Source organism: Suncus etruscus, chromosome 4, assembly GCF_024139225.1.
Source record: "Suncus etruscus isolate mSunEtr1 chromosome 4, mSunEtr1.pri.cur, whole genome shotgun sequence".
Taxonomy (NCBI): domain Eukaryota; kingdom Metazoa; phylum Chordata; class Mammalia; order Eulipotyphla; family Soricidae; genus Suncus; species Suncus etruscus.
In genome coordinates, this window is record NC_064851.1 from 102,603,389 (window position 1) to 102,626,617 (window position 23,229).

Below are 23,229 nucleotides of genomic sequence, written 5' to 3' on the forward strand. Positions count from 1 at the left end.
ATCACTATTCTCCTGTTATCCTGTTCAAACTAATTTTGCTTTCTCTTGGGGGATGCACACTTCAGGAATCTCAGGGATCACTCGGCCGGGATAAGGGGACCATGCACAGAGCCAGAGATGAACCCGGGTGGCTACATGGAAGTTAAGTGCCTTCCCCGCTGTGCCATCACTCCTGGTCCCGAAGTTACCCTCATAAAGGAGAAAGCAAACTCGCAGGACTTCTGACGATAAACACAAAGGGAAAAGGGAACTCCAGCTGCCATCAGGAAGGAAATTAGTCACAACTATCTACTATCTCTGACGTTTAAACTCTGTCTCTGAACTTTTTCAGACGTTCAGCTGCAGCTTGCTCATCAACCTTCACCCCCAAGTAAGCCCTATGGGGGCGACATCTAGTGGACCAGTCGGTAGGGTCCAAATTCATTTCCCAAAGGATCAAGGCAACATGACAGCTTTAACTTTTACGAATGACAGGAACACAGGAGGAAAAGAAACAAAACAAAACCACACACTCACAGATACAGAAGCCAGTGCAGTGAAAATCCCAGACGAGGCAGTCAATGCATTTCCAGTGTAAACACACCATTACTGTAGCTTAATAGCAAATTCATACCGAAATGATGGTTTCCTGTCCCATGGCGCCTCGGGGGCCCATTTACTGTATTTGGTGAGAACCAGAACCAGAGCAGTCACAATACCCCTCCTGGCAGTAACAATTCCTACTGGCTTCTCCGCCAAATGTTCTCCTAGTGTCTAACGGTTGAAAGAAATCCACTTCCTTGTGTAAATTATCAGAGGGCCCCTCTTACCTGTCAGCCCCTTTACAGAAAATTCCCTTTGAATATGGATTTTCAGTTCCCTTTCTTGACGAAACTCATTCTCCTTAGGAGGAGAATGAGCAGTTCTGTTAGTCCAATGCTGTGGGTAGAGAACTGCTGTTTTGGAAGGCAGAGACCACGGGAGGTGCTCATTAAACTCGGGAAATGCTTATTTATAGAACCTTTTCAGGATGGGGAATGTTGAAAGTCTGGTCCCTTGTGAAACCATCCGCCCTTCCCTGTGGCAAACCCAGGAGCGGTCTCATCTCCCCAAGGCAGAGGGGGCTTGAGAAAGTGCCTGAGGAAAGGAAGGCAGGTGCTGGGGGGGATCTGTCCCTCTTTTTTACCATAAATACAGTGCTCCTTGCCCCCCCCCCAAAGGTCTGCCAGGCCACAAGCCACCTATGTCTTCACAGCAGCTTTGTTTGTGAGGATGAAACCTCTTACATGTGAGCCGCCAAGCCAGGGCTCCTGGGAGAGGGGACTGACTGGGAAAAGGAAAGGAGGGGATAGGAAAGGTACATGTTGTACAGGGTGCTTCAGGGTGTCTCCTGCACCCCATCCTCCGTTTCCAGCTCTGCTAGCTGCCTTCGAAGGGCATTGACCTTCGCCTGTAATTCCTTGTTGTGCTCGATGACATTGACCATTTCTTCGTATGCTTCGTCCAGGTACTTGGAGGACCTGTTCCAACGCAAGAAAATGCCTAAAGGGGGGAAGAGAGAGAATGAGAGAATGAGAGTGAGAGTAAGAGAGAGAGAGAGAGAGAGAGAGAGAGAGAGAGAGAGAGAGAGAGAGAGAGAGAGAGAGAGAGAGAGAGAGAGAGGAGAAGAGAGAGGATTAGCTTCCTGCGTGCAGAGCCAACCATGCCTTATGAGCAACACATGGCCCGGACCTACCCCACCCCATAGTACAATGCTATTTTTCTGCTATATGCCTACAGATTCTTTAAAAGAACCCCAAACCCTGAAGACAAAGCACCAGATTAGCAGATAGGCTCGACAGGAGCAGGAAACAGCCACCCGTTTTTAGGGCTCTTCCTTTATTGCTGCTACTGCTGTTTCTTGGTTCTGAGAGTTTCCTCCCCAGTTTTGTGCTCAGAGCTCCTGGAAGTGCCTGGGAGACCACTTGGTGCCGGGGGAGACATGCCCTTAGCCTGCTGAGATGTCCTTCTCAGGCTCCCTGAATCATATTTCCTTCATTACAGAACCAGCCTCCAAAGGTGTATAAACTCATGGGTAAATGAGAGAATGGGAGGGAATGTTGGGTTTTGAGGCTTTGCCTCTTCACCCCCTCCCTTTCTCTGGGGATCCTCAGAGGATAATGAATATCATAATCATGTTTATTAGCCATCTAAGCCACTCTCCCGTCCATACAGAGGAGCAGAGGGAATGAGCAGTCATCTCAGCAGCTCCCCAAACTGCAACCTGTCTACAGCGGGCAGGTTCCAGAAGGTCTTTCAACACATCCACAGAGCCACCTGGCGCCTGTGAAGGGATCCTGCATAAGGCCAAGTGCTCCCCAATCCCATGGGAGGACAGCAGTGGCGAAGAGTCTGAGGCCAGGTTGAACCCTCTGTGCTCTAAACCCGTCTGTGAATGAGGCCATTCTCAGCCATGGGGACCACTGAGTCACAACAACGTGACTACCGTATTTTCCGGCGTATAAGACGACTTTTGAAACAAAAAAAAGTCAACTGAAAATTGGGGGTCGTCTTATATACTGAGTATATCCCGAAAAATGTTTCAATATGCCGCTAAACGAAAATTGTCTGAATACTACCACAAAACGAATTTTTTCAACTCAATCTTGCACCAATCACTGCCAGGCTGCTCGGACCACCCCTCTGCCTCTCTGACTCAGCCAATCCAAGCAGGCTTTTGATGCATGCAAATTAGATGATATTCTGCACCAATCACTGCAAGGCTGCTCAGACCGCCTCTCTGACTCAGCCAATCCAAGCAAGCTTTTTTTTTTTTTTTGGGCCACACCCAGCGTTGCTCAGAGGTTACTCCTGGCTGTCTGCTCAGAAGTAGCTCCTGGCAGGCACGGGGGACCATATGGGACACCGGGATTCGAACCAACCACCTTTGGTCCTGGATCGGCTGCTTGCAAGGCAAACACCGCTGTGCTATCTCTCCGGGCCCCCAAGCAAGCTTTTTATGCATGCAAATTATACAGTGTTCTGTACCCGAATCTACACTGTAAAAAGTCTGCTCAGATTGGCCAGAGTCAGAGAGGAAGTCTATTACAGTATAACCTTTGAACCTTTGCTTGTGCTTGGCTCACTGTGGTACATACAGTTGCAGCACAGGAACATTCTGTCTTATACAGCAAATATAGGCCTAACCCTATGTTTTAACTGTAAAATTAGGGGGTCGTCTTATACACCTGGTTGTCTTAGATGCCGGAAAATACGGTAAATAGCAGCGAGACTCTGTGAGCTTTCCAGATCAGTTATGACGAGGGGACTCCAACATCCCTTCAACTCTGAGTGGGGCAGCAGAATCTGTTCACAGTGCCTCCTCCTGAAAGTCACCACACTCCAGGCATCAAGCACATCATGGAGGAATGTTCCAGAAGCCTTCCATGGAAGCAGCAGTCAGTGCACATGTCTCTGTGGTGACCAGGCACAGAATTCCCATCACCCTGAATCTGTGCTGGGCCAGCTTGCAGGCAAGAGGTCCACACCCTGTAGACAGGCTGACCTCCATGGGACGAGACTGCATAGAACAACATGCTTACAGACATTGGAGTGTTCAGTGCTGTTGGCATGAGGTATAGACAGATCCTCTCAGCCAGCAGGAACATCCCACGTGATGCCTTCGGAGTAAGGGGGCAAGGCAGGTGACACCATGGAAGGGGCATGCAAGAGAGGGAGACACAGCGGGGAGGCTCACCTTCCCACAGCTGGAGGCTCTGGGGTGCCACCGAGGGCCAGATGACCAAGTTGTTGGCCTCGTAGAGAGGGTTGGTGAAGCGCCGCAGCTCACTAGGCCGGTTCAGCCAGGACCACAGTGACATTGTCTTCTGCTGCAGCTTCAACCGGCACCTGATGAGGAAGGACAAGTTCCCAGCATTGACAGGCTGGGGTGGGGGGTATGCAGGCTGTGAGGGGTTTCTCTTCCTAGTCAGAGGGCAGAGAGACTTGGGCCAGGAAGATGATGTTGTAAGATTAAAAATATCCGGGGCCGGGCGGTGGCGCTAGAGGTAAGGTGCCTGCCTTGCCTGCGCTAGCCTAGGACGGACCGTGGTTCGATCCCCCGGTGTCCCATATGGTCCCCCAAGCCAGGAGCGATTTCTGAGCGTATTTCCAGGAGTAACCCCTGAGCGTCACCGGGTGTGGCCCAAAAACCAAAAAAAAAAAAAAAAAAAAAAGATTAAAAATATCCTTTGCCAGAGCAATAGCACAGTGGTGGGGCCTTTGCCTTGCATGTGACTGACCAGGACAAACCTAGGTTTGATTCCTTGCATACCATATGGTTCCCTGAGCCAGGAGTGATATCTGAGTGCATAGCCAGGAGTAACCCCTGAGTGGCACCAGGTGTGGCCCAAAACCCAAAAATAAACAAACAAACATACAAATAAAAATATCCATCAGGCTGGCTTGGGTTCAGTCTCCAGCACCCCCTATGTCCATCCCATAGAGTCTACCAGAAGTGATCCCTGAGTGCAGGGCCAAGAGGAAGTCCTGAGCACCACAGGTATGGCCCCAAAACCAAAAGAAAACAAAGAAATGATTGTTGTCAAGACACTAATATCCGGGGCCGACGAGGTGATGCTAGAGGTAAGTTGTCTGCCTTGCAAGTGCTAGCCAAGGAAGGACCATGGTTCGATCCCCCGCGTCCCATATGGTCCCCCAAGCCAGGGGCAATTTCTGAGCGCTTAGCCAGGAGTAAGCCCTGAGCATCAAACGGGTGTGGCCCGAAAAACAAAAAACAAACAAAAAAAGACACCAATATCCCCAAAGCAGCCCTCAGCTTTAGTGAAATCCCTAACAGGATTCTCTCAACAAAGCACAAATATACTTTTATAAAATGGACAGGAGCCAGAGCAATAGTACAGAAAGTAGGGCATTTGCTTTGTCTGGTAATGTGATGGTAATGTGAACCTTCCCCCAACTTCCTTTTTCCCTACCTCTTCCTTAGAGATGTAAAAACCCACCTGGATTACAGGACCTTCCCTCACCCTGGTGGATTTGGTTCTGGAGGTAAAAAATAAAGGAATGCTGGCTTTGGGCTTAGCTGAGCAAGCACATGGCAGAGAAAGGTATGTTCAATGAAGCAAAAAGCAGACCAACTCCAATGAATCTTTAACTCACTGGCTTGGTATTATTTCTTTTCCGCTATCCTGCTTCATCTTATGAAGGAAAAAGCAGAGTAACTACAATGAATCTTTAACTCACTGGCTTGGTATTATTTCTCTTCCACTACCCAGCTTCATCAGAGCTGTCTAAGGGGTTAGAAACACAGTTCCTTGGATGGTGACAGTCTCACCCAAGTTGTAAATATTTTTATTTTACATTGGATCCTTGGCATCCCATATGGTCTCCCAAGCACCTCTGAGTGCAGAACCAGAAGGAACCTATAAGCACCACTTGGTGTGGCTGAAAAACAAAAACAAAAATAGGACAATCTGACTAGATATTTCTCCTAAGATGATACTCAAAGATACTTGGCATCATTACTCAGGAAAGTAATGCAAAAACTCCACCCACTGTGTTCAGTCCAGCCAGTTTTACGGAGTGTTTCTATGGTTTTTCAAGGCTTTTCTTTGAAAAACTACATAGCCAGTTAAAATTCCAACCTTACAGATTCACAAGCATGCATAAGTCCTGTTAGACTCAGCATTCATAGAACCCAAATGTCCCAGTCTCCTTAATACAATCACTGGAAGATGCAGAGTCTGCCAGCTGCTCCTCCGAGACCTCCCCTGCTCTCATTTCATGAGCAGACCTGAGATTTCACAGCAGAGATACAAACAGAGCCCTAAAGCTGGGAAGCATCTGCCCTTCCACTTGTTAATCGTGAAGAGAACAGAAGAAGCATGGACCAGTGATGCTGTATCCATTTCACTAGAGTGTCCCAGGAAGAATGAACCAATGATCCTATGTCCACATGACTAGAACATTTCAAAGGAAGGATGGAGCAGTGATGTATTCACGTGCCTACGGCATTACAGGACTGTTTCTAGTTGATAAAGTAAAATACGAATCATCATGAGTCTACTCAAATGCCACTTTTTGGAAGTAGGCCCATTTGAGGGGACAGAAGTAAAAATATTAACACCAACAGTACAATATTATTATTATTCCAAAGTCAACTTGAAAACAGCAGCAACGATAAATGTCATGGACAGAAATATACTGTTGTTCAAAGATTCATTTAAGTCAGAACTGTGAATAAACAGCAGATGGAAGCTGTACATCTGACTGCTTCTACAGGCTTGATTTTATAGCATAAATATGAGACAAGGAGGCCTGGACATGCCTGGGAACAAGTTAATCCTGTACCAATTCTACACTATAATCAGGAAAGAAAAAAAAATAGTCAAGTGCAGAGCAGATAGCCTGGGGTGAGAAGAAACAACACTGTAAATTATAAATGCACCCACTAAACTGCCTTTGTAGTTCTGATCAAAAGAATCCTATGGGGCTGAATAGCCAAAATATCGAAGAAGAAAAAAAAAATCCTGAGAAAGTTCTAGAACACTCAACTGGTCTTAATTCTTCCTCCTTGTTCTAAAGACTAGAATGGGTAAAAAAAAAAAAAAAACTCGGGGCTGGTGAGGTGGCGCTAGAGGTAAGGTGTCTGCCTTGCAAGCGCTAGCCAAGGAAGGACCACGGTTCGATCCCCCAGCATCCCATATGGTCCCCCCAAGCCAGGGGCGATTTCTGAGCGCTTAGCCAGGAGTAACCCCTAAGCATCAAACAGGTGTGGCCTGTCTAATGTTGAACATTTTCTCATGTCAGCTCTGTGTTAAAACCAACCAACCAAACTTTTACTCGGTCAATCAGTTTATGTTTAAGTTGGTAAAGGTGCAATAATTCTATTCATTTGTGGGGAAAAAAGAAAACTTGTAATTTCATTCTGTACTTTTAAATTTTTATTTATTTTTGTTTATTTTTGGGTCACACCCGGCAGCGCTCAGGGGTTACTCCTGGCTCTACGCTCAGAAATCGCTCCAGGCAGGCTTAGGGGACCATAAGGGATGCCGAGATCCGAACCACCATCCTTCTACATGCAAGGCAAATGCCCTACCTCCATGCTATCTCTCAGGCCCCCATATTTTCGATTTTTTTTTTGTTTGGGGGACACACCCGGTGACATGCAAGGTATTCCTGGCGGGTTCAGGGGACCATATGGGATGCCAGGGATCGAACTCAGATTAGCCACATGTAAGGCAAATGCCCAACCCGTAGTGCTATTGCTCCAGCCCCAAAAGCTTTCAATTTTATCTTCAGCTAGGTGCTGCTAGCTACCAAGCAAGCTACTATGATGCCCAGCTCTGTGTCTCAGAGCCTGTAAACCTGACAGTGGTTAATTGACAGGTTACTGTGGTCTGAAGGTGGCTCTTAGGCCTCTGAGAGACAGAGCCAAGAGCTGTTGAAGGAAATCTGCTCTTTAGGCCATATTTAGAGGGTGCCAGCTGGTGTCTGCTCCCCTGCATCAACCTTGATCTTTCCTGCATATTACTTTCTTGCCTAGACAACCGGACAGGTTCTCCCTGATGGCCCCTTCAAATGGGAGACAGAAGGATCCTGTCTCCAAAGTTTCTCTTCCCACATGGGGTGCAGAAATCTCCTCATGCAGCCTGACACTCAGCTGTAACCCTCGCCCACATGGACAGAGAGCCTGTCCTATCCGGGTGTCTGTTTAGGACATGCTAGAAGGGATGTCACCCCTGAGATGAGCTGGGCTCCCACCTGTCACTCTCGTTGTTGCCCAGAAATGTCCCAAACTGGGAGGCGTAGGCATGCTCGAAGAGCAGGATGAGGAGCTGTTCGTTGAACTCAAAGGAGCAGGGGAACTGGCGCAGGATCTGCCACACGCAGTCGAGGAAGAGCAGGAACACGGGTGCCTCACTCCTCTGCCTGCTGCCTCCATAGGCTGACTGTGCGCAGCGCTGCTGGAATGGGTGCCCAGCCTGCAGGGAGATGGATGAGCACTGGGGGGTCCTGGGACAAGGCCAGCCAAAGGTGGGTGGGGGTCAGCAACTGCTAGGGTGTCAGAGCCATTTGCAGCAGCGAAAAGACAAAGAAACCCATTTGCACAGCCGTAGGAACTGCCATCCTCCTCTGTGCTCAGAGTAGCAAGCAGAAAAGAAGAGACCTCAGAGTTGAGAAGCAGGATTGGTTCTTCAGGGCCCGTGGGCCCTACAGTGGAGTCCAAGAACACAGGTCCCTGCAGCATAGGCAAAGGCTGGCTGACATCTTCTCTCCTGAGGGATCCACGGTTGGGCCAAGTTGGGCCACTATGAGCCTTGGAGAAAAGCTCCCAGTGCCATGTTAACCCTAATTGGAAGCCACGTGATACTGGGACTGTGGACCACTGCTGAGCTCAGTGACCTGTGAACAGAGGCTGCCCATCCAGCATGCCAGCATTTACCGTAGCACAGACATGGCCAACCTGCAGCTCTCAGCTCCCAGGGCAGGTCTTGGAGCTCGTTTGCAACCATGATTCCCCTGTGAGTCATAGTTTGTGCATGGGAATGGTCAGACATGGTGCAGGGTTTCCGTTTGTTTCATGGCATCTTGATTTTACAGACACATAGTGGGAGCATGGTGTGTGTGCATGCATGTGTGCGTGTGTGTGTGTGTGTGTGTGTGTGTGTGTGTGTGTGTGTCTAACAGACAGAGGACTCACAGAAGGTTCCCCAAAGAAGATACCATTTGACCTCGTTCAGGAATTAGGGCACAAAGAAAATGGGCTGATCTGAAGGTCCAATATTAGTGTCAATGCAGGTTAGTTATCAGGAAGATGGTCCATGGTAGGAAGCTTATCACAGAGCGAAGGGTGCAGTTAGGGCAGAGAAGGGAACATTAGGACAATGAGAGTGGGGAATGATCACTCTGGACAAGAACTGGGTGATGGAAGGAGGAAAAGTGATAGTCATGAAACTCCTTCAGGAACAGTATTTGCAAACCATAGTGAGAAGAAAGAAGGAAGAAGAAGAAGGAGGAGGCAGAGGAGGAGGAGGAAGAGGAGGGGGAGGAGGAGGGGAGGAGGAGGAAGGAAGGGGGGAGAAAGAAGAGGAGGAGGAGGAGGAAGAGGAGGAGGAGGAGAAGAGAGAAGAAAACTGTCTGCCATAGACACAGGAAGGGGGAAAGCCAGAGGGGAGGGCAGAAGGGAAACTGGGGCATTGGTGGCAGGAAATGTGCACTGGGGAGGGGATGGTAGTGAGAACACTGTGAGTGAAATTCAATCAGGAACAACTTTGTAACTGTGCATTTCACAGCGATTCAGTTGCAATGTTCTGTCAGTGAAATTCAATCAGGAACAATTGTAACTGTGTCTCACAGTGATTCAGTTGGAACAGTGAAACTCAACCAGGACAAAACTTTGTAACTGTATTTCATGATGATTCAAAGTAATTTTTCTTTAAAATGTTGGTAGGTCAATGAGGGTGGTTTAGCTGGAGCTAAGAGCAGCATTTCTCCCCTAGCCAGCATGTCATCTTCACATGTGTCACCCCAAGGGTCAGCATTCCCAGCATGCTCACCTGTAGCCACTCTCTCTCTATGAGGGCCTCGAACCCGTGCACAGTCCGGCTCCTGGGCTCCAGGATGATCTGGGCCAGTGAAGTGACCTGAAGTGTGGAGTCAGTGCCTTCCGTGCCGTGGATCAGGACGGATGCGCCTTCCCTGGGAGGAAGACCAGAGAACCGATGGGGGCCCAGTTCCGTCCTGCAGCCAAATCTGCCCTCGGAACCTGTTTGCGGGTGTGAACTCCGCACTGTACGGGCGGGAATAAAGTGAACACAGCACAGGAGGGAGCTTCTCTCAGAAAGAACAGAAACAACGAGCCCCAAAAGTCACACATCAAGACTTTTGGGGCCGGAGAGATAGCATGGAGGTAAGGCGTTTGCCTTTCATGCAGAAGGTCATTGGTTTAGATCCCAGCGTCCCATATGGTCCTCTGTGCCTGCCAGGAGTGATTTCTGAGCGTGGAGCCAGGAGTAACCCCTGAGCACTGCCAGGTGTGACCCAAAAACCAAAAAAGAAAAAAAAAAGACCTTTAAGGAGTGGCAAGTTCCACAGAACCTTCACAAGCTATAGAACTGACCTGGGAAACTCACCCACATGGCACTCTGAGAAACAGGAACAGGAAAGAACAGGAAAAGCAAAAAACAAAGCCAGTGGTATCCCTGCTGCCAGGCACTTGGGGGAGAGAGAACCCCATTGCTCTACACAAGAAAGGGCACGAATACCAGGCACTCGGTGGATGCTCCCTTCTCCCTTCCCTCACTCCCACCTCTTTATTAAACAGTCCAGAAAAATTCTGGAAAAGAAGAAATACTTTCCATTTTCACATCAAAGCCATCATCCTTGGTCCAAGCTTTCTCCATGAGCACGAATATTCAACATAAGCTAGAATAACAGGCAACTGCCTTGTATTTCCCCCACTATTTTCAATATTATTTGTGGTGGGCACATCCAGTGGTGCTCAGGGGTTACTCCTGACTCTTCACTCAGAAATTGCTCCTGCCAGGATTCAAATCACCACCGTTGGTCCTGGGTCTGCTGCTTGCAAGGCAAATGCCCTACCGCTGTACTATCTCTCTGGCCCCTATTTTCAATATTCTTTATGCACGCTGCATAAAGAATCATAGAACAGGGGCCAGAGAAATAACATGGAGGTAAGGCGTTGCCTTGCATGCAGGATGGTGGTTCGAATCCTGGCATCCCATATGATCCCCCAAGCTTGCCAGGAATGATTTCTGAGCATGGAGCCAGGAGTAACACCTGAGAACTGTGGGTGTGACCATAACCGACTCCCCCCAAAAAACCTATAGAACAGGGACCAGAGTAGTAGCATAGTGGTAGGGAGTTTGCCTTGCATGCAGCTGACCCAGAACAGACCTCGGACCTCGGTTCCATCCCCTGGCATCCCATATGGTCCCCTGAGCCAGGAATGATTTCTGAGCGCAAAGCCAGGAGTAAATGCCACAGGGTGTAACCCCAAAAACCAAAAGAACCATAGAACATTCTACAAGTCCCCATCAACCCAGCCTCTCAATGGCTTTCTTGCCTGTGGCTGTCATCATGTACCTGGCTTTGTCTTTGGCTGAATTAGTTGTGCATCCATAACCTGAAAGAAAGACTCTGACCTTCATCCACAGACAGGCTAACACCCTCATTCTTAGGACAGGGGGTGGAGGGTCGGGGGGAAGACTTCTGACCCATGGACTTCATCCGTTAGTCATCTGTGGCATCAGACTGTGAACTTGATTCCACTGACTTCAAGTCTGTTTTTACATATTGACTAATGAATCACAGGGCAAATTTTCTTTCTTTTTTTTTTTTTTTTTTTTTTATAAATTTGTAGAATGTTCTGCAACTTGTATAAGTAACAAGTAGCACATATAAGAAAAGGAAATCGGGCCCGGAGAGGTGGCTCTAGAGGTAAGGAAGGACCAAGGTTCAATCCCCAGCGTCCCATACAGTCCCCCCAAGCCAGGGGCAATTTCTGAGCGCTTAGCCAGGAGTAACCTCTGAGCATCAAACGGGTGTGGCCCCCCCCTCAAAAAAAGAAAAGGAAATCATGGGACCAGAGCAGTGACACAAGTGGTAGTGTATCTGCCTTGCACATGCTAACATAGGACAAACCGCGGTTCAATCCCCTGGCATCCCATATGGTCTCCAAGCCAGGAGCAATTTCTGAGTGCATAGCCAGAAGTAACCCTTAAGTGTCACCGGGTATGGCCCCAAAACCAAACCAAACCAAAACAACAACAACAAAAATCCCAAGAAAAGGAAATCATATGCAAAATAAAGCAAAGATTCACCTTTGGGGGAGGCCAGATCCGTAGCACAATGGACGGCATTTGCCTTGCACACAGCCAACTCAGTTTCAACCTCCAGCATCCCACAGGGTCCCCTGAGCACTGCTAGGAGTGATCCTTGGGTAAAGAACCAGGAATAACCCCTGAGCACCACCAGGTGTGTCCCTCAAAACAAAAAATAAGATTCAACCTTGGGAGAGTGCCAAGGCTGACATGAAGTGTGGGGGCACTGTACTCAGCTTGTTACCAGTACCAGCTACCAAGTGCTCACCCACTGTACTAGACACAAGCAAACAACAGTCCAGAAAGAAAGAAAAGCTCTGGACCAGAGTGATGGGGCAGAACGGTAAGGTGTCTACCTTACCGGTGCTAGCCTAGGACGGACCACAGTTCAATTCCCCTGGCATCCCATATGGTCCCCCAAGCCAGGAGCGATTTCTGAGCTCATAGCCAGGAGTAACCCCTGAGTGTCACTGGATGTGACCCAAAAAAACCAACAACAACAACAACAACAAAAAGCTCCATAGGTCGATTCTCAGCACCGCTCAGTCCTCAGTTCCCTTCCAGGGAACTTACTCCTGGGGTCCCTGTTTTCTCAACCTGTATCAGAAAAAAATGAGGCCAGGACCAGCACCTCTCAGAATGGAACATGGAACCGTGTCCTCTCTTGGCCCTGCATGCGCTCTTTCTGCCTCTGAAGCATGTGTGCCCGCAGGATGGAACATTTCCAGAAAACAAAGACTGGGTGTCCCCTTGGAATCTCTCTTCTCCAAACAAACACCCAGGAAGCACCCTCATAACTGCTCCACTCACTACTCTGGCCCCTGAACGACCCTGGTTCTGTGTGGGAAGAAGTATCACCACCTTGGCAAATACTGGCCTAAAGCCATGCAACTTTGCTCCTCTCCCATCAGGAAGCTACTCAGTGTTCTCGGATCTGGAAGCACCAAGGAAACAGACTCAAGTACTCAAGTGTCTGCTCCAAACTGATTACAGGGCAGGGGACAGGACCTTGAGAGGAAGGGGCTGGGGACTGCATCACCCCACCACCACTGCTGGTGGATAATATCCCACCAGTACCCTCACAAAAGCCACCTCTGACACTTAGGGGCTGCCCTGCACAGGTCCACCCACATGAGCCAACAGCAGAGAAGACAGGCACCCTTGGGGAAGTCATGAAGGACTTGGGGAACACAGCCCTTTGAGAAGACACAAGGAAACAAACCGTGGGACTGGAACAATAGCAGGGATAGGGTGTTTGTCTAGTACGCAGCCGACCCGGGTCCAATCCCCAGAATCCCACAGGGTCTTCTGAATGTGCCAGGAGTAATTCTGAGTGCAGAGCCAGAAATAACCCCTTAGTGCCAGTGGGTGTGGCACCAAAAGCCCCAAACCAAAAAAAAAAGGAAGGAAGGAAGGAAGGAAGGAAGGAAGGAAGGAAGGAAGGAAGGAAGGAAGGAAGGAAGGAAGGAAGGAAGGAAGGAAGGAAGGAAGGAAGGAGGGAGGGAGGGAGGGAGGGAGGGAGGGAAGAAGGAAGGGAGGAAGGAAGAACGAAAGAAGGAAGGAAAGGAAAGAAAAGAAGAAAAGAAAAGAAAAGAAAAGAAAAGAAAAGAAAAGAAAAGAAAAGAAAAGAAAAGAAAAGAAAAGAAAAGAAGGGCCGGAGAGATAGCATGGAGGTAAGGCGTTTGCCTTTCATGCAGGAGGTCATCGGTTCGAATCCCGGCTTCCCATATGGTCCCCTGTGCCTGCCAGGAGCAATTTCTGAGCCTGGAACCAGAAATAACCCCTGAGCACTGCCGGGTGTGACCCAAAAACCACAAAAAAAAAAAAAAAAAAAAAGAAAAAAAAAGAAAAAAAGAAAAGAAAAGAAAAGAGAAGAAAAGAAAAGAAGGTCCCAGAGAGATAGCACAGCGGTGTTTGCCTTGCAAGCAGCCGATCCAGGACCAAAGGTGGTTGGTTCGAATCCCGGTGTCCCATATGGTCCCCCGTGCCTGCCAGGAGCTATTTCTGAGCAGACAGCCAGGAGTAACCCCTGAGGACTGCTGGGTGTGGCCCAAAAACCAAAAAAAAAAAAAAAAGAAAAGAAAAGAAAAGAAAAGAAAAGGTCCCGGAGAGATAGCACAGCGGTGTTTGCCTTACAAGCAGCCGATCCAGGACCTAAGGTGGTTGGTTCAAATCCCGGTGTCCCATATGGTCCCCCGTGCCTGCAAGGAGCTATTTCTGAGCAGACAGCCAGGAGTAACCCCTGAGCACTGCTGGGTGTGGCCCAAAAACCAAAAAAAAAAAAAAAAAAAAAAAAAGGTGGGACAGAGTGATAGCACAGCTGTTTGCAAGGCAAATAGCAAATTCTGAGCACAGAGAGCCAGCAGTAACCCCTGAAGTCCACCAGATGTGGCCCCAAAAGAAAATGAAATGAAAACAGGTCGACTGAGGCTTGAGGATCTCACAGAAGCAGCAAAAGTGGGTCCTGAAAACCCAGCCGTGCCCTGGGGCCACTGTCGCTCAGCAGGCTGGTGCTGATGGTGAGCTGGAAAGGGTTGAAGCCAGGGCCAGCTCCTCACCTGTCGATGCACTGGGCAGCCAGGCAGGCGGTGGTCAGGGTTTCCTTGACATGAGTCAGCCAATTGGAGGCCTCAAGCTTGCTGAGCCACCGGTCCATGTTCTGGGTCTGATCATTGCAAGCCTCCACCATCCGGACCAGGCTCTCCTGCAGGACGTGATACCTGGGGACCAGGGAGGCATAACAGAGAGCAGTTAGGGTGGAGCCAGACTCTTGGGAACCCATCCACGGGGGAAGCCCGAAAATGCCTGCGTGCCACCATAGGTGACTGGTATGCCCCCACCCCAGACTGTCCGAACTGCAGGATGGGCTGGGACCAGCAGGGACTCAGGCCGTGTGTCCTTGGAGATACCAGAGAGGAGAATTGGGGCGGGAGACTTGTGTACCTCTCAATGGCCTTGTGGATACGCCTCCACTGCGGGTAATGGGCCTCCTGCTCGAAGCCGCCCCCCTTGGCCCGGGCCTGCTGGGCCACATTGAGGGGCCGTGTGTCGATGACATAGCCCCGTTTCCCGGCTCTCAGCGGCGCGTTCAGCAGCTTCTCATCCTCCCGACAGCGCTTCCCGTTGGTGCCCGTCAGTGGCTGCCCACTGCGCATGATGACCTGGGGGCGTGGGGGGGAGGTCAGGTGTGGGGTGTGTTGCCCAAAACCTAAGATCCTTGGGAGCTGAAGGTCCAGCACCCCTGCCCTCCAGCGACAGAGCCCAAGAGCTAGGAGACTTTCTGCTTCAAGTTTGTGAAGCTGGGGCTGGTGGGATTTATGGGGGTCCCGGGGAAGTGGCTTGGGGAAAAGTGTTCACGTGTACCAGCTCTTTTCATGGAGCTGGCCCCATCCCCTGCACGTCAGGACCCTGCTCTGAATAGAAGCAGGTGATCCCTGGGCCAGCTGTGAAATCCTGCTTGTGACAGAGCTCAGGGGCCACGGGGGTCTGGTCAGGCTACCACGGGACTGAAAATGCTCTCTAAATGCCCCTGAGTCTTCCCTGGGCCACAAAGGCCACAAAGGTGAGGTTTTCACAGGACATTAGCCACTGGCAGTGAGGGCAAGAATCTGTATGGTGCAGAGGACTGAAGTCACTGCCCTTCCTTTGCCCCAGAAAGGCCTGTCCCCCTTTCCCCAGCCCCACCCCCACCCCCACAGGGCCAGTACACACCATCCCGTTCTTCTGGTGGTAGTAGCTGAGCACGGGGAAGCGGCCACCCTGCCGGAAGGCAGCCACCTTGGACACGGCATCATCCTCGATGGTCTTGGGCACCACCACGATGGGTGGGTATGAGGAACACACAGAAAAGTCCTTGTTGACATAGCTCAGCCGCCACTCACTGGCCTATGGAGCAGGAAAGAATAGTCCAAGCGGCACAGAGCACCAGGACCCCTTAAGGGCCAAGCCCAGGGCGCCTCATAGCTCCTCACAGAGAAGGATACCCTGCAGCAGCTGTGGCTGGCACCTCTCCAGAACTTTCCTCCTCCATCCCTAAGGCAGAAATTGCTCAGGGACCTGCCTCTGTTCCAGGGCCTGGGTGTCAGCTCCCTGCTACCTGCTCAGCTTCTGGTTACCAGGCCCTGTCCCTCTCAGTCTTGAGGCAAATTCTACATGATCCATGGATAGTTCTAGACTGGATGAAGCCCTCCAGGTGACTCAGCATAATCACTGAGGCCTGAAATCCCTGCTCACTGCTAAATCGGGAGATAAACGCAGAGATGGGAGATACCTCAGACCATCAATGGTTCTGGCCTGCTGTGCTAGGGTTGTAAGGCCCAAAACCCTCTTTTGAATGTCAGGAGTAGAAATTGGGTAGTATGTAGAAGTCTTTTCCAGTAAAATAAATCACACACCATAGGGAGCCAAGGATAGGGCTCAGTGCAGAGTACTGACCTCTGTCCCATTAGTGCAACCTGACTCTCAGGGGCAACAATAGTACATAGTCAGGCTAGGAGCCTAAGAGTTTCCCTGATGGTCAAAAGAGCTTAAAGAATTCTGTTCAGTGATAATGAAACTTAGCAATAGTGATCTATGTGGAAGAGAAAGCCTGGTGTAGAATAGTTCCATATAAAAGGAGAGCAATGGTTGGGGAAGGGAATATGAGAGAGAGAGAGAGAGAGAGAGAGAGAGAGAGAGAGAGAGAGAGAGAGAGAGAGAGAGAGAGAGAGAGAAGAGAGTGAGAGAGTGAGAGAGTGAGAGAGAGAAGAGAGAGAGAGAGAGAGAGAGAGAGAGAGAGAGAGAGAGAGAGAGAGAGAGAGAGAGAAAATAAAAGTATCTGCAAGAGGGGCAGGCTGGCACGTGGGGCCAGAAAGGTAATTGGTGAAATTGGTGACAGGAAATGAACACTGGTGAAGGTGTGGGAACATTGATCAAAACTCAAACATCAACAATTTTTTAGCCGGGGCCAGTGAGGTGGCGCTAGAGGTAAGGTGTCTGCCTTGCAAGTGCTAGCCAAGGAAGGAATGCGGTTCGAACCCCCGGAGTCCCATATGGTCCCCCCAAGCCAGGGGCAATTTCTGAGCACTTAGCCAGGAGTAACCCCAGAGCATCAAATGGGTGTGCCCCCCCCAAAAAAAAAAACAGCACAATTTTTTAACTCCGGCTCTCATGATGACTTAATAAAAAAGATATAAATAGGGCCCGGAGAGATAGCACAGCGGTGTTTGCCTTGCAAGCAGCCGATCCAGGACCTAAGATGGTTGGTTCGAATCTCGGTGTCCCATATGGTCCCCCGTGCCTGCCAGGAGCTATTTCTGAGCAGACAGCCAGGAGTAACCCCTGAGCACCACCGGGTGTGGCCCAAAATCAAAAAAAAAAGATATAAATAAACAAAATTCGAGCAACCCTGGCATACACAGTTCTGGGTCAGTGGCCCCTAAGCCCAAAATATGAACCACTTCTGGACACAGAGCAGCTGCTGACATGGGTCTGGGGCATAGCCTTCCCCTGCCAGGGTGTGCTCGATGCTGGAGACTAGTGGACCCTCAAGTTTTGCAAAGTCACTTACCAGGGCTGGGCAAAGCTGGAACTCGCGCTCCGGGAGGAAGGCATGCCAGCCATCCTCAGTCACCTCAAACATTGGCCGGTAGAAGAAGGGGTACATGAGTGTGATGGAGTCCAGTGTGGACAGCGCCTGGCGGAGGGACAATACATGAGGGCAGAGCGGAGATGGTGCAAACAGTCCCACCCGGGGCTCACTTGGTGGTTGGAACCCAAACACTCTACCCCAGCTCATTCTTCTTCCACCTGCCATGGACCATGTCCTTGAGCTGTGTCAGGCAGAACTCCTAAGATGGGCAAGAGTGGCAAGGAGCCTGGTCTGTCTCATTCCTGGTGTCAATCATACCAAAGGCAGCTGTATCTGCTGGTCATACTGGTGGGCTCAGGACTGACTCCTGGCTCTGCACTCAAGGGATCCCGCCTGGTAGGCTCAGGGGACACTATGAAAAGCTGGGAATCAAACCTGGATGATAGCTACGCTATCACAGCAGTCATTCATGGTTTTGTTTTATTTTATTATTTGCTTTTGGGTTTTGGACCATATCTGGCATTGTTCAGGGGTTACTACTGGCTCTGCACTCAGAAATCACTCCTGGCAGGTTCAGGGGACCCTATGGGATGCTGGGGGTCGAACTTGGGTCAACCAGATGCAAGGTAAACACTTTCACTTCTGTGTTATCACTCCAGCCCTCACAGTTTTATTTTTAAGACATTACAAAATACTTAATACTTTTTCAAGATTAAGTTAGGGTAAAACTAGAAAACTATTATATTTAAAGGGCAGGAGGCACAGACTCTATACACATGGATGTTTTCAGGATTCCTGGAACCCCTCTACTGTGGGAGGGGACAGTGTAGAGCCCGACCATCTCCATCAACTCCCATGAAGCCAGTGTCACTTCACTTCTTGACGTCACACATGGAACCTCCCTGAGCCCCCCATCGACTAACCTTCATCTCATTCATCCTCCTCATCCACTGCCCTCAGCCCAGTTCTGTTCTGTTTCTGATCTGGGCTTCTCAGATGCTCCTGTAGTGCCACAGTCCAACCAGAACTGTGTATGTCATGTGTGGGTACTTTCCTGGGCAGTGCCCTCCCAATTGGCCTGGTTGCAGCAGAAGGCAGGTGGTTCTCCCCATTAGGCCTTGAGCAGTTGCCCAGGCACTGTCTCTGGTAGGTCTCCACTGCTCTGTCAGAGCATGACTGTTTCCACAATGATTCCTCTCCTAAGGAGACACTGGAAGTGGGGTTTCTGCTGTGTTAGAGCACTTCCAATTTTCAGTTATTTTACTGTAGAAGGGTCCTCACATGGCTTTGCTCAGGGCTCACTCCTGGCTCTGTGCCCAGGGATCACTCCTGGTGGGGCTCAGAGTACCTACTGGGTGGCGGAGCTCAAGCCAGGTCAGCCTCTCCAAAATAATTTTAAATTTCTTTTTTTTTCTTTTATTTTTTTTTTTTGGTTTTTGGGCCACACCCGTTTGACGCTCAGGGGTTACTCCTGGCTATGTGCTCAGAAATCGCCCCTGGCTTGGGGGGACCATATGGGACACCAGGGGATCGAACCGCGGTCCGTTCCTTGGCTAGGGCTTGTAAGGCAGACACCTTACCTCTAGCGCCACCTTCCCGGCCCCAATCTTAAATTTCTTGAGGAAACTCCATAGTGTTTTCTTTTTCTGTTTTGTTTTGTTTTTGTTTCTGGGCCACACCCAGCAGTGCTCAGGGATTATTCCTGGCTTTGCACTCAGAAATCACTACTGGCAGGTTCGGGGGGCCATACGAGATGTCGGGAATGGAACCCAGGTTGGGCATGTGCAAGGCAAATGCCCTCCCTGCTGTGCTATTGCTTAGTTCCTTCCATAATATTATCCATAATTATTTCAACCAAGGTAAATCAATAATCCTTTCTTTGTTTGTTGGGTTTTTGGTTTTTGGGTCACACCTGACAATGTTCAGGGGCTCTGCATTCAGGAATCTTGGAGGGCTCATGGGAACATATGGGATGCTGAGGATCAAACCCAGTTGGCTATGTGCAAGGTAAGCACCTTCCCCAATGTATTATCACTCTGACTTTTTTTTCTTTTTTGACACAAAAGCCTGATTAATCATTCAAAGACAAAAAAAAATTAGTAAATTCAGTATATACACATGTCTCTGAAATAATCTTGAAAATACTGTATACCAAGGTAATTGTTTTAATAGTGGCAATGATTTAAAATGCAAATTAACACCCCAAACTATTTCAAAAGACTTAAAGGGGACTTGTATACTCCTTTGAATATTTCTTTAGATGTATTTTTTTTTTTTTTTGGTTTTTGGGCCACACCCGGTGATGCTCAGGGGTTACTCCTGGCTATGCGCTCAGAAGTCGCTCCTGGCTTGGGGGACCATATGGGACGCCGGGGGATCGAACCGCAGTCCGTCCTAGGCTAGCACAGGTAAGGCAGGCACCTTATCTTTAGCGCCACCGCCCGGCCCCTAGATGTATTTTCTTAATAGTGTCTATCTTCTTATGTAGCATCAATTTCCCTCATTTTTTGGAATCTATTTAGTAGGGAATTCTAGTAGATAAGTTTCTCTAGTGTTCTGAGTTCATGTTAGAACCAAGTTATTGGGATTGTTTTAGCTTGTTATTTTTACCCCCATAAGCACCAATGACATTGTTCCTTTTGCATAGGTGCATTAAAATGGGAAATCTTACATGTTGAAACAAGTTCTTATCTAATAGATACAGGAACACATAAATTTTATATTGCAGGATATTCCTGAACACTTGTCATAGTGACTTGGGTTAGGCTTCAGAAGTTCAGATATTGACCATTCACCCCTGAACCTTGGATCCCATCTATGAAAACAGCACAGTTTTCTTGTTTTCTTTTTTCTTTTTTTTTTTTTTTTTTGGTTTTTGGTTGTTGGGTCACACCTGGCAGTGCTCAGGGGTTACTCCTGGCTCCACGCTCAGAAATCGTTCCTGGCAGACTCAGGGAACCATATGAGATGCTGGGATTTGAACCAATGACCTTCTGCATGAAAGGCAAATGCCTTACCTCCATGCTATCTCTCAGCCCGAAACAGCACAGCTTTCTACACCAGCACCAGGAATCAGACTTCTACTAGGGAAGGCATTAATGTTGCCCTAGCATTGATTTACTCCAGAGTGGGTTCATATGACACCCTGATGACTTGGTAACAACAACAACAACCTGCTTTCAGGGAAGGGTTCTCTGCATTGCCACATAATGGTCAGAAGAAACCAGAAGATGCTCTACATCACCCTGACTTTAACGTAGGAGCTGTACAGAAACCAGAATTTCTTTTTTTGTTTTTGTTTTTGTTTTTAAGTCACGCCCAGTGGCCCTCAGAAGGTTACTCCTGGCTCTGCACTCCTGGCAGGCTCGGAGGACCATATGGGGTGCCGGGATTCAAACCACTGTCTGTCCTGGGTCTGCTGCATGCAAGGCCCTACCACTGTGCTATCTCTCTGGTCCCAGAAACCAGTATTTCTAACTACAGAAACCTAACAGCAACAACCATGATTGTGAAGAGATTTTACTGGGACCACAGAGAAAGACTTTGGGGTTAGACAGCTTACTATGCCTGAAGTCTGTAGTTGGTCTTATGGCAGGATGCTTCATGGGTAGGGTCTCCCTGTTTTTAGGCCAAAGATTTTTCCTTTCTATTTTCCTCATATTTTGCTGTGCCTAAGAAACAACAACAACTGTCACACACTGTTTTTATTGTATTTTCTTATCTTTTAAATTGGGGCTCCCAGCTTTTTCATAGAACCCTGGGAGATGGATTACTTTATTTTACCACATATTCCCACTTTTATTTTTTTGTTTTTTGTTTTTTCTTGTTTTTGGGCCATACCCAGTGTTGCTCAGGGGCTACTCCTGGCTGTCTTCTCAGAAATAGCTCCTGGCAGGCACGGGGGACCATATGGGACACCGGGATTCGAACCAACCACCTTAGGTCCTGGATCGGCTGCTTGCAAGGCAAACACCGCTGTGCTATCTCTCCGGGATCATATTCCCACATTTTTATATAAAACAAAGAGGAAAAGAATAAAGAAAGGCTGGGAGCCAGAAGGAGGTGGGATAGGATGCACTCTGGGTCCAGTGGTGGAAGAAGGTTGACACTAGTGGTGGGAAGGGCCCTGACTCACTGAATATCTAAAATTCAACAATGAAGGACTCTGTAGATCACAACTGTTTCAAAAAAAAAAAATTGTAGGGGCCCGGAAAGATAGCACAGCGGCGTTTGCCTTGCAAGCAGCTGATCCAGGACCTAAGGTGGTTGGTTCAAATCCCGGTGTCCCATATGGTCCCCCGTGCCTGCCAGGAGCTATTTCTGAGCAGAGAGCCAGGAGTAACCCCTGAGCACTGCCGGGTGTGGCTCAAAAACAAACAAAAAACAAAAACAAAAACAAAAACAAAAAAAAATTGTAGAGCCAGAGCAATGGCACAAGCAGTAGAGTGTTTGCCTTGCACGCGGCTAACCTAAGTCAGACCACAGTTCAATCCCCTGCTGTCCCATATGGTCCTCCTCCGAGCCAGGAGAGATTTCTGAGCACCTAGCCAGGAGTAACCCCTGAGCATCACCAGGTGTGGCCCAAAGACCAAAAAAAAAGGCAAGTTAAAAAAAATGTCACCAGTGGGGGCCAGAGAGATAGCGTGAAGGTAGGGCATTTGCCTTGCATGTAGGACAATGGTTCAAATCCCAGCATCCCATCTGGTCCCCCAAGCCTGCCAGAGGCAATTTCTGAGTATAGAGCCAGGAGTAACCCCTGAGCATTAATGGGTGTCACCCAAAAAAAAATTTTTTTTTCACCAGTGGGGTCAGAGTGATAGCACAGCAGATAGGGCAACTGTCTTGCATGTGGGACCCAGATTTAATTCCCAGCATCCCATACGGTGCCCTGAGCCTTCTAGGAGTGGTTCCTGAGTGCAGTGTCAGGAATAACCCCTCAGTGCCGCTAAGTGTAGCTCAAATACCAAAAGCCAAAAAAAAAAAAAAAAAGTCAACCAAAATGAATGGTGAGAAAAGAATAAGTCATTTACCAATTTAAACAATCAGTTACACAAGTAAAATGTCTAGTATTTAACATCTGAACAGTGTATGGATTGTGAAAACAAATAAGAACCAGCCGACCTCCTGACTTAAGCAAACCTGGTATGAGGAAAAATCAAGTTTATTAAAAACAAAGCATCTTGGTCATTTCCATGACAATATCTGTGAGTCTCACCTAATCACTGGGTTGGGCAATGGCTCCAAGGCCAATTAACCAGCTTTGCACACCAGAGCCCTGGTCCCAAGCCCCGCAGCACACTGGTGAGAACTGGAACCAAACAGAACCATCTGAACATTAAGATAGTCCCACAGCGGACATAGCCAGCCCACAAACAGGAGTATTTGTGACTCAGCCTTCCCAGGGAAGGCAATTCTGACAAAAGCACCCGTAGGGATGGGGCTGACATCACTGAGGGGTAAGAGGAGAGAGGAGAGGTGCTCGTACACAGACAGAGGTGTGGGGTGCCTGATTAATGGCCAGAGCAGCAGTTCCACAAGAGGAAAAAGGTTCTGCAGAAGCAGTAGCAGTTGATGCAGACATTCCCATTAACTCAGGGCTGCAGGAACAATGCGGGGAACCAGTTCTATCCCCAGCACTCCAGATGATTCTGAGCCGCACCAGGAGTGAGCCCTAAGCACAGAGCCAAGAAGAAGCCCTGAGAACCATTGGTTATGGCCTCCAAAACAAACCAATAAATAAATAAATAAATAAATAAATAAATAAATAAATAAATAAATAAATAAATAAATGCAAGGAAGAGAAATGCTGCTTTGAGTCAGGGACCCCAGTGATAATAA

At 48.8% G+C, this 23,229-nt stretch overlaps 1 protein-coding gene across 1 annotated transcript in view; it reads right to left on the reverse strand.

Annotated features, from left to right (window-relative positions):
- Positions 1 to 446: 446 nt before the first annotated feature.
- Positions 447 to 23,229, reverse strand: part of MTMR9 (myotubularin related protein 9) — a 28,521-nt gene continuing 5,738 nt past the window's right edge. Inside the window, exons 3-10 of the mRNA XM_049771109.1 lie at positions 17,371 to 17,496; positions 15,534 to 15,707; positions 14,766 to 14,983; positions 14,381 to 14,542; positions 9,537 to 9,678; positions 7,741 to 7,961; positions 3,716 to 3,867; positions 447 to 1,521 (exon numbers count right to left, since the gene is read on the reverse strand). Coding sequence (XP_049627066.1) covers positions 1,358 to 1,521; positions 3,716 to 3,867; positions 7,741 to 7,961; positions 9,537 to 9,678; positions 14,381 to 14,542; positions 14,766 to 14,983; positions 15,534 to 15,707; positions 17,371 to 17,496 — 1,359 coding nt within the window. The 3' untranslated portion in view covers positions 447 to 1,357. The remainder of the gene's footprint in view (positions 1,522 to 3,715; positions 3,868 to 7,740; positions 7,962 to 9,536; positions 9,679 to 14,380; positions 14,543 to 14,765; positions 14,984 to 15,533; positions 15,708 to 17,370; positions 17,497 to 23,229) is intronic.